This window comes from Diadema antillarum, unplaced genomic scaffold (genome assembly GCF_040938485.1).
Source record: "Diadema antillarum isolate AM-2024a unplaced genomic scaffold, OU_Dant_1.0 seq00000861_RagTag, whole genome shotgun sequence".
Classification (NCBI taxonomy): domain Eukaryota; kingdom Metazoa; phylum Echinodermata; class Echinoidea; order Diadematoida; family Diadematidae; genus Diadema; species Diadema antillarum.
In genome coordinates, this window is record NW_027271731.1 from 110,951 (window position 1) to 123,326 (window position 12,376).

At 38.5% G+C, this 12,376-nt stretch overlaps 1 protein-coding gene across 1 annotated transcript; it reads left to right on the top strand.

Moving 5' to 3' along the window:
• Positions 1-5,415: 5,415 nt before the first annotated feature.
• Positions 5,416-9,663, top strand: LOC139740547 (caveolin-3-like). The gene is made up of 3 exons (XM_071651136.1): positions 5,416-5,526; positions 7,604-7,791; positions 9,480-9,663. Exons 1-3 carry the CDS (start codon positions 5,416-5,418, stop codon positions 9,661-9,663), a joined length of 483 nt encoding a protein of 160 aa, XP_071507237.1.
• Positions 9,664-12,376: the final 2,713 nt, after the last annotated feature.

A 12,376-nucleotide genomic window follows, 5' to 3' on the forward strand; every position in this document is an offset into this window, starting at 1 on the left:
GTGCCAATGTATTCCGAGTAATCGGCGGAAACATCTCATCTCGAAAGCGGCTATTTTCTTCTCCAGATTTTTGCTGAGCGTCCATATGATTCGCATCCGTATAGGGCTATCGAGGTCACCAGTGCCTTCATCAGCTCAATCTTTGTTTTCTCTAAGTTAATGAGTCAATAATATTCACAAGTTTTATACAAATACATGGACAAGAGATTAATGTGGCGCGTAGCGGGTTAGATAACCTTTAATGGTATATGAGAACAATGATTTTTTTATCAAAGTCTTGTATGAAAAATATGAACTAGAAAAGGCGTTTACTTTCTTTCTTAATTTTTCTGAGTGTACCATGACACCAAAAAAGTCAGAAAATATGAAGAGTTTGTTCGCAAAAACCGATACGTCCATATTTGCCAAATGGAGATATTTGCGATTAAAGGTCAAGAAAAATAAAGAGAATAATTAGAACATTTTTGCTTCTTTTGACCATAACTTCAAAAATGTATACCTTTATATGTAGTGACCAATACATCATTTAAAGGGTATTATTTTGTACTTTATGACAGAGACCGTACTTCAAAATCTTCAAAAATGGACTTATCGGTTTTTGCAAACAAACTCATCATAATGTTTTCGTGGATATGCCCATTTTATAAAGGACGTGAGAATCAGGTTGCGCAGGAATTCACTACTTTAATAATACCTTTCCATTCTGGCTGGGATGAGAAGTTCTTTACTGAATTAATTTACAATAGATTCCGATGGATATGGGCTTGTGCGATGTATGACATGGTGTTATGTAATTAAAAAACTATCAGTGATCACAGTTTGAATGTGGAAGTTTGAAAAGCCGTTAGTCAGTGGTAAATAATTAAACAACATTGTTGGGATTGCTGCTGGATTGGCATGGTTTATGTCATCATTATTCAAGAAAAGAAATTTGATTATACCGAATCGAACACTGATCCAATCATTCAAACATTGATTCAATCAATCAATCAATCAATCAATCAATCAATCAATCAATCAATCAATCAATCAATCAATCAATCAATCAATCAATCACCCGCACACACGCCAATAACCACACCACGCAACCATCCCATTCCTTCCACACAGTATCGGGAGCACAATGATCATCACAATAGATATCAATATCAGATGATCCGGTACTGACGAAAAAAGTCAAAATGTGTTTAAAAAGACAACATATTGATCATTCATGCATAAATTCTTTTGAATTCACTGCACCAACTCATCCTCACACAATCAGTAATTTCTTAAAACTGGATAACTTTTCACTTCATCAAAAGTGGATAGCCAATTCCTGCGCAACCTGATTTTCACCCCCTTTATATACAAAATTGGACAGCGCTCACTCAAGCATAAAACATTTTGTGACAATAATATTGTCAGGTTCGAAAGAAGATATTTTCAGCTATCCATGTGTATACAGATTTTCCCCAAATTGATCAAGTCTGTCAGTTGGGGACCATTTTAGAGGTGTACCGTTGTTGTTGGTGTTGGGTTTTTTAGTAAATGGGGGCACTTTGTATATTCATTGATTTCAGTAAAATTATCTAGTACACTTTGCGACTTTGAACGATTAGTCACGCATGAGTGCATTCAGACGTCGAAACCTTTATGTCAAACGTTTACATTAGCACGTTGATGATAATTTCTTTAAACGTTACTCTAACACGAAATGAGGAAACTCCTTTCATGAAGCGTTGTCATGTATAGAGTGCACTGTGGTCAGCATGATTGTACTCGGCTTGCGTATATACACTGTTAAAAACGCCCCCATACTCTTGTAATAAAGTATTCACTGTCATAAAGTGTAAAGCGTGTTACGGATCATTTCACCTCGTGCCCCGTCCATGTGTTGACAAAGTCATCACACGCATGTCATCTAGTGGACATTTCCAAACATTCGATCCATTCAGATTGATATGTAGTTCTTGACAAATCCTACTCGGCACACAATCCACATGGCAATCTGCTTACACTGAAAATATTCAGACCTGCGGTGCATGTCTAAACCAAACGGGGCTCTTACACATATAGAGAGGTCAATTCGTGATAATGCTGGACTTTATTCTTTTATTTTTCTTATCTTTATGGGTGCACCAGCACTATTTGTTGAAGAAGAATGTGCGAACACATGTCGGTGACATGACATTGTTTATAAGAGGAATCGGTGGAAGAAAAAACTCGGGAAAGATGCGATATATATAGCAGTCAGTGAATCGCGACACCATTCATTTGCGGATTACAGGATGCTTATCGACAAGAAACGAATTGACAAAGCTTCTGGGGTTGTACCAAGATTTAAACTACTGGGGGGGGGGGGGGGGTAGAGGAGGTCGGCCATATTTCATGGCATTTTACTTCTTTTTTTCCCTCTCAATTCAATTCAATTTATTCTAACCAATCATGATTGATGATTAATTACAAAGCGATATCTATGATTAGTGTTGAAGAACAATTTGATGTGATGATCAACATTCATGTTAAAATGACAATAAGTGAATGCCATTAACATAATCATATACAAATAATAATACATTTAACTCACACACACACATAAAAAAGATTAACACAAACACTGAGGACGCAATGCATAGAAGTAGCTCTATTCTTTTGGTAATAAGAAATAAAGAAATATACTTATATTTGAAGCTGGATCCTCTCTGATGAGATTCCCACAAGTTTACAGCAAACTACCAAAAAGTCCCCTTTTGAAAGATTTTTAACAAGAATTGTGCTAATGTTCCACGAGAAGTTATATCATCCCTTAAATTGTTCCATTGTGTAATTCCTATACACTTCGCAATGAATAAAGAACGTGATTGTGTATAGTAAGCGCACCGAGTGCTTGTGTTGGAAAGTTTGTTGTCTATAGTGTATATTGTACGAATAAATGTAATAAGACAATAGATTATTTCCCTATATAACCATTGAATTAAAGACGCATTCGTGGGAGGTTTCCAGTGCAAAAATTGTACTTAGAGTATTCAGTGTAATTAATTCCTGGATTAAAAGAATCTTAGTCATAGTAAATAAATGTCTACGTGGACAATTATTGTAAGAATGCATTATTATTCGAACAGTCTTTTTTTTTTTGCAACAATCTCATTGTATTTAAGTGGCCTGAATATGAATTTCCTCAATCTAACTTGCAACAAGTGTGGTAGTATCAGAAAAAGCATTGATAATACATCTTCAGGAACGATATCTTCCATTGTCAAAAGTATACCAAAACATTTCTATATACTTTCATCGACATGCTTTTTATATGGGCATGTGATACGCCGATTGACTACTTGTTGTCAGGTATTTGGCTACTATGTAAACGAATTAAGAATGACACTACTTAATATCACGTATACTTTCCACCATGTCAAAATGATCGTAATCTTCCCGTTCGGTTGCACATTATCATAACAGCCATAAGAGAGGCATAAAGATTATGAAACATTCGCTGCTTGTGTCAAATACAATAATTTTACAAGTTGTGTGTGACCGAAAGATTCTTTAGATATGATGCCTCTTATCATTAATAATCAAGAAAGAATGCTCATTAGTATAGCTCAGATGTTGTGACGGAATGCTTATCGACTGTAATCAAACAACGAAACATTCCGCCGAAGACATTTCGCTGTATTTTCTTTTCCTTTCATTTCAGAACTGGCAAAATAAACTCTCGCTTTTAACAATCGATTCCATCGGATAGTGTCATTGTCATGCTCGCGTTCTGCATGTCGGCAATTTAAGATGTTTGCTCTGTTCTCCTTGAGATCAGCTAAGCATCTTAAGAGAGTTGCCTCTGTTACTATGGCTTCTCAGCTCTCACACACGGTTTTTATATGCGGGATAAACATGCTTTCCGTTTTACGAATATAAAGCAGTACCTATACACCTGCCACACAAGTTACTTGCTACATCCTGTTATCGCAGCCGGTAACAACCATTTAGCTGCGAGTATTCCAGTTGTAGCTATGGTTATTGCAATTATTGTAATTGACAATGTATACTGCAGAAAATGTTCATAAGACGGTGTTCTGGGGAAAAATCTTAGAGCGGGTGCAGCTAGATAACACGCGTCGTAAAAAAAGAAAAATTTAAAAAAAAAGGAAGAAAGGTTGCATGAACATCGGGAAGGCACTTGTCATTGGGACGCTATCGCTTTCGCATCCATTTCGATTTGGATTGTTCACTTTCCGGCGCGTTTGAAAGGGTACAGATTTACTAATCAATATCTCCACGGGTAACAGCATGGTATCAAGAACAAAGGGGAATAAAAAAAAACCCCAAGTTTCACATTTTCCGAACGCCCTTCCAGACACTTACGATAGCGACATTTTCCTTTACTTGCAAGTTTTTCTCTTAAGGTAGTACACAGCTATGAACATCATTATCATTTGCCCCCCTTAATCCGTATTCGATGCACAAAAAGCAGAAAAAAGACACAAACAAACAAAAATATCACATGGTTACGACTCTTGGTATATCATATACGAAATGCACAATTTTGTTATGCTCCACATGTTTAAAAATCACACTTCGAAGTTTATTTTGTACATTTGTGTTCAAATCACACAAGCATTATTTCATTATCTCATTTAGGGGCCTATATGTAGAAATATAGAAGAGAGAATATATACATAGATATGAAAAACAGGAATAAATGTTAGTAATCTCTGCAACAAGGCCCTCTTTTAAAGTGAGCAACTCTGCAGATTTTGTTTTCCTTTATGTGTCGCAGGCATGTTTGTATAGGCCTAAGTCTAAAAGCAACTATATATAAAGCAACAAAAATCATGATATGAATTCACCAAGATCAACGATTGGAAGGTAATCTGATGAGTCCCGTTATCATCAAAATCCATCGCTCTTAGTCTTAGGAAAAATTTGTTCTGACCACTCCTCTTTTATTTTATCTAATCTAGATTCGTGTTCGAACAAACACGGTCGTACAGCTAGCAAGCCCCGTATATACACTATACATAGGTCCCCTAAACGATATTAACGACGGACTGTTTGTTCAGATCCAAAGCTAGTCCCAGCTCTTGCAAGCGTCCTGCAAGAATACATGCATATGCTGCGAAACGCATTTGAGAAGCATTGGTGTTCGCTATGTTTGCATGATTGCATAAGAGCGTGAGTAAACTGGGCGACTTAAAGCTGTGGCAGAGAGGACTAATTAGACTGTTCGTGCCCATAGTGGTAGGGTTGACCTCCAAGAAGGGACTGAGCGCACACCCTTTTCTTTTACGGCTCGTCCGTTACAGGTCGATAAATCCCGCCTTGTCCACACTCGCCAGAAGGGCGTCGCTGCCACCACTCGATCTCCTCGACGACTTCGTGATCCTTCTTCAGGTCCTTGTTCATCGTGTGACCCGCTGACGATTGCGTATAATGATGGCGGAGACACAGCAGCCTGCGAGCGGAACGGGAGATGTCAGGATCAAAGTCCCGGAGGGTCTGGCGATGGATGACCGCGATCCAGATGACATCAACAGTCATGTGAAGGTGAATATGCTTACAATGGATTGACCGTTTTCTGAAGCATCCTGTAATATCAAGAAATGTCCACGCGGGGACACAGCAGATTCCCATAATCAGTCAGCCAATGTATAAGGTCTGGGTGATGAAGTATATTTGGTATACATTTCGGTGAGAATATAAAGTATGGACGTCTCTGATTAACATATCTAGTGACGTATCCATTGGAGATGCATAGTTTTGTGCTAAGCTTCAGGGTTTCAAAATGATATTTTTTCGTTGTAATTCTATAGAATTATTACGGATATGGAGTATTCAGGTCTTTGTGGTAACTATGATTGTAGTGTCATGTCTAGATATATTTAGTAGACAAAAAGATCCTGGTATAAACGTTTTGGTGTCGAGGTATTGTAGTGTGCCTGAAATGCACGTCAATTGTACATTTTGATATGCTTTTCTTTGTGTTATCACATTGTTTTAACTGATTGATACATATTAAAATACCAGTATTATCATGTCACATAATTATCATAATCTTCATTATTCAAAATCGCCAGAGTATGAATGTATTGGCCTAGACTCCACCTTGTTGCACTCTTGATCTTTTGATTGCTTTTCATCGATTTTTTTTTCATGGATTTCACCTGCGTGACTGAATTGTGATATTATAGGGATTTTTTTAAATAGTTTTGTGAGTAAAGGCGTTTTAACTTTATTGCAATACGTGTACATGCGTGTCCATAGGCCTGTACACTCTCTTCAGACATTTTTTACATTTCAATCGTGGAAACAGTATTATTGTGATGTCATCTTGCAAACAGCAGACAATTCTTCCTGTGTCCCATTATTTGCTACAGCGAGTAAAAACTCTTTGTTATCCAGTGCTTTTATTCTTCACTGTTTGTTTTTTTTCTACAGTCTATGGATTCTTGAAAAAGAAACCAAAGATAATTGAAACAACATTGTGTGCTCACTCGTTCTGCTTCCTTGCCAGTGACCTCGCGTACTTTGTGACACGACTGGGTGAATATTAAATGCAGTACTCGCGTAAATTTACTGGCAATTGAGCACTTTAAAAACTGACTCGGTCTGTAAGTAATGGATATTGCATTAAGATTCAAGCGTGGAGCTCAAGCTCCACAATTCAAGTAAAGCAACACGTTATCTACACTCACGCACACCTATTTCTTCTCTCCAGTCACCCATGCACACTCACGCAGGCGCCGTGGACCACCCCACCTAAGCACATAGAATCGATACACAAGCACACACCCAGTTTGAATGGCGAACTCACGTATACACATCATACACAGCCACACACACTCTTGTACACACATTATGCTGTTCCTCGACGAGCAACTGTCTTCTACTGATATCAGCTATAGAATGTTCCTAAATAGGATCATGAAGCAAATCTTCCGGTCACTTCGTGCGCTCCTCCATCAGTGACCGGACGCCTTGCTTGCATGCCATCATACTGTAAAGAGTGTTCACACGCTGAGATGCATCGTTTGACGATGCTGCTATACGCTTGGAGCCATGGAGGACGCGACCATCTTGATGCGAGCCCTAGCTATGACAACATAATCACAAGAACAAACAGATACACTCATAAGCAAACAAAGGTTGAAAAGAAAAATGAGTGTAGGGCCTACATCGATCGTCCATCGCGTTAGTGATCCTTGTGATTGCCATCATGGCAATTTCATGTACGCTATATTTTATTTTGTTATAATTCAAATTTTAAAGAGAAGTTTGCTTTAAAGAGTCGTTCACTGTACACTCCGTAGTCCTTCTTGACATTACATGATAAATCCCACGGTTTCCAAAATAGGGCCTATCATAGATTAATCTATGTTGCAGATTGGTGAAAGTATTTTTGGTGAATTGCGATTGCATATAATTTGGGTAAACGTGCTAAGAAAAGTGATACAACTAAACTTCTTATCCTGTAAGTGTACAAGATATCGTAGACTTAGTGGAATTAATAAAAAAAACCCTCATTTTTACAGGTGTAATCAAGTCATAGCTAACCAGAACATCAATGATGATTGCAGAAACGTCTACTCATAAGAATGAGTACAATGTCTTCATTGGTGTGTAGGTGTTCTGGCACGAGGTGTTCGCAGAGCCAGACGGCATTCACAGCTCGGAGAAGACTTGGGTGACAAGCTTCAACACGTACAACTGGAGCAAGGATTGTTGCTACACTTGTTGCAGCGCAGTTTGCAGCATCCCTGCCGCTTTCTGCTGGGGCTTGTACTTCGCCATTCTGTCATTCTGCCACATCTGGTAAGGAGGCATTTCGACCAGCTCTGTCATTATCATTGTGTCTGCCGCCATTGCCGCCACCACCTTTACCATTTAATCGACCATCATCATTATCATCATCACCACCACTATCATTGCTATTCTATCGTTACAACCATCACCGACTTCGACATCATGAGCCCACCATTACTCTCATAGTTCATCATGATCACAGTTTTCACCATCATCATCACTACCACTATCACTATAACTACCAACATCCCCTCACTATCACTACCACCATCATCATCACCATCACCATCACCATCACCATCACCATCACCATCAACACCTACATCACCATCACCATAACCAATAACCATCACCATCACCATCACCATCACCATCACCATCACCATCACCATCACTATCACTATCACTATCACTATCACTATCACCATCACCATCACCATCACCATCACCATCACCATCACCATCACCATCACCATCACCATCACCATCACCATCACCATCACCATCACCATCACTATTACCATCGCCATTACCGTCACCATCGCCATCACTATCACTATCGCCATCACCATCACCATTGCCATCGTCATTACCATCGCCATCATCATCACCATCACCACACCACCATCACTATCGCCATCGCCATCACCATCGTCATCACCATCACCGCCATCACCATCATCAATTTCAATACCGCCGTCACTACCATTCCATCGTAGAAAACATCAACATCATCTCAGCTGTCATTACCACTACTTCTTAACGCCACCACCATCTTCCCTGCACCGACTGATCCTTGCTTGTCATTCTAAACGCCATGCCCCAGCTATGTTCAAACATTCTTAACTATACCACATAGCCTCCATCATCACCATCATATTTATCCCGCCATCATTAGTACCATCATCCCCAACATCATGGAAATCACCGTCATCACCATCTATGAACTTTTTTAAAAATCTCATATGTTCGAATTCATTTCTCATTCCACAAAACGTTTATGACTGTATATGGCTGTCCTGAACAAAACCAATTCTTTGTCTCTTCGGCATTCCGAATATCATGCAACATTTCCAATGTCATCAATAATGCAGTCTTTAAAACCAGCATATATCATAACTACTTATTTACCATCATTACTTTCATTATAGTCATCACCATTATCATCATCACAATCTTCACAACATTACTTTCTTCTCTTACTAAGTCTAATTCATTTTATATCACCGGGCATCACATCGTTCTGATCATTAATTACTGCTGTCAAAGTCACCGTAGCTATACGGGCTACTCGAAACCGTGTTCGTCTCTCTCCTATAACAGGCAAACAACCGTCACCATGGTCACCATGAAATAATCATACAAGGACGTTTGTCCACTGTTGCTACTTTCAGCTCCTACTGTGAGCATATTTCAGTGATCAGCCTTTGTTCTCTCGGATGCATTTGTATTTCCGAAGTTGAAACGTCTATATAAAATATAACATTGCACCATGTCTTATTTCCCGAGAGCCGATGCAGTTTAAAAGTGTAGATCACCCACTCCAAGGGCTGCACACCCCATCTCGATTTCCCGTTCATGAGTGTTTGCAAGTTAGTTGTATATTGTACTTTTTTGTAATAGATTTGAAAGAGGAAACCGACAGGGAATGAAATTCAGGGAGTCAATTTTGTGTTCACAATCATCTTTTCCTACAGGTGCGTGGTGCCGTGTTTGAAGGCCTACATGATCAAGTTGGTCTGTGCGACCAAGAGTTACGCCATCTGCATCAAGGCGTTCTGCGATCCGTGCTATGAGAGTGTGGCGCTCATGTTCTCTCGAATTAAGGTCGTCTTCATACCAACTACTCCTGGTGCAGCTGGTGACGAGTCGAATATATAGCGTCTCGGAAAGTCTAAACCTCCTTGGTCAAACGATGTGAGCTATAATCATATCGTTCTGGTTCCAGCTCTGTTCCGGAAGCTTGTAGAACGTTGATCATTATTCATGAGACGCGGAACATGCAAAGGAACAGTCTCTCTGTCTGTTTTCTCTATTTCAGCAACAGCTAACGGGCACTGTAAAGTGTTTAACATTCAGGGTTATTGTATGTGCGTGTGTGTGTATGTGTGTGTGTTTGTGTGTACATGAGTATGTTAGCGGTATGAATGTGTATATATACTCTTTCTTTTCTTAAAGTGTCGAAGCGCTTACTGTATAGAAGTCTTTTAAACGTCACTTCCTCTATATTTTGTATTCCTTTTATTTCTATCTGTGGCGATTAACCATAACCCTCCACCTTCTATATTTCTTGCATCCTTATTTTGTGTTATATTTTGTTTCATTATACAAAGTTAACTCTTTGAGAAACTATAATTTCTCTCTCAGGTGGATAAATGAATACAGACGGTATCAAAATAACGAAAGAATGGACAGAGAACCTATATTTACTTCTCGGCTGTATCAAGCGCCGAAATTGATTTTAGCGAACGATGTCAAACCTTTGTACCAGCGATAATTCATTATGCGTAATATGCAAAAATGTTGCCTCTTACAAGAAGACACAAGCGATAATTCTCTTTTCTGTTTGTATGTATAGTTATGTAAGTATGTGTGTGTGTATATGAGTGAGTTAGTATTTGTTGGTATAGGTGTGTGTATAGACACGTAAAAAGCATAAGCCACAAATGAAATATTCAATAATTTTCACTATCATGTAGATAAATGATTTTAGGCAGTAGAGTGTGGTAATCCCTATATCAGTTGATTTTGATCAAAATTGAACAGTTATGATTTATCAATTGATCGGTCGCTTTAAAAATACATTCAGCGCCACGGGCTTGATTCCTGATAACAACCAAGTGTCGAATCATACAGTAAATATATATCAATGCTTTTGAATCAAATTTTCACGCATAGGTGATGGCTATCTCGAGTGATCATATTTTTTCGTTGCTAACAGATGCAACATTTTTTTTTAGAATGGTATGCATAAGAATTGAATATGTTTGTAGACCCGTTTGATGGTTTGTGTGCTTCTCTATAAGTGCAGTTCAGAAACAAACAAAATACTCCACTGCTGTATCTTTGAATATGCATAAACTAGTTTGACAGCTGTTTTGATATATTTAACAAGGAAACGTGCGTTTAGTGTCAGACAAGAAAAGTGTAACCAGGAGTCACAAAGCAGAAGAAGGTCTCGTGAATGGTAATTTATTCCTTTAACAAATAGTACTTTGTCATTATGATTCTGTTTTCTCAACGAAGAATAAAACACCTCATGCCATGTTTGTGTCTTATACGAATTTCATGATATTCTTGTACTGTTTTGTCAGCACGCAGCGTAATTTCAGGATAACGATGGGAGACATTACAAACCTCTCACTTTGAATTCAAATACTTAATCTGAGAAAGGAGCCATGTCGTGATCGGTAAAAGCAAGCGTATATATATGTTACATTACAGTTTCTTGTGTGTGTACCTTTGCAATACTAATACTTGGAGTATAAAATGAGACTCGGAACAAATCAACGTATTATAGCACATTGTCATACGCATGACTTCAAACAATTTTCTTGGCGCTTACATGTCACATTTCTTTGCCAGATTTAGAATGACAATTAGTAATTCCACTCTTGAAAAAGCACCTTGATACCCTCTCCTGAAAATACGGACCAGTCACTTAGAAACAGTATGATTACCCAGTTTCAAGTCATTAGTATCAAAGGCTATATATAGAGACACGTAATTATTATTGTAAGTCATTAACAACAATAACTCGATCAGTACGCCGCGGGGCGCAAGATTGATATAATACTGTTAAAGTCAGAATTACCACAAGAATTACAAAGACGTTATCAAAGAAGATTACAGAGACATCATGAAAAGAAACGAAACTTACCTGAGTAAAATCTTAGGGTACGGTCTATTTTCCCTCTTCTAGCAGCGATAAAATTCCTTCGCTGACAGTTTTAGGCTAAGTAAACACGCTAAACAATGAGCTGGTTATCACTTAAATCAAAGTCAACCACAGGACTAACGCTTCGCCAAACAGAATAATCTTTGAGTACCATAACGAATTTAACTCATGTACAACCTATAAAAAGTCGAGATATGCTCTTTGGTTCATGAGTACCAAAGACTACAACAAATGAGTATATGGCTGGATGATCAATAATTTACCATAATGATACAACAATATATAAGCTACGCATAGCTGCTGAATCGAACTACCGCGCCCACAGTATCATGCATGTCAAACATAGATAACAAAAACAAAAGATAAACATAGATAACAAAAAGGCTGGCGTCACACTATCCCCAAATAGTCACGAGATGGCCATACGAATATGAAATTTTCCATTTCTTGCGAAGTTAGCCCCGTACTTGGTTAAAAGTCGATCGAAAGCCAAAGCTTTTGTTAGCAGCCTTAGAAACTCTACCGGCGGTCATCATACGATGGTTTTAAGATGCCCTCCCGAATACTTTTATTCTACAATCAGAGCCGAATTTGATTTTTTTCCTTCGTCGTGTGTCCATCTTTCCTAAACTTCGGGGCAGTGTGACGCCTGGCTAACAAAGTGCACGGGCGAAGCTACACGTAAAATAATCGAAT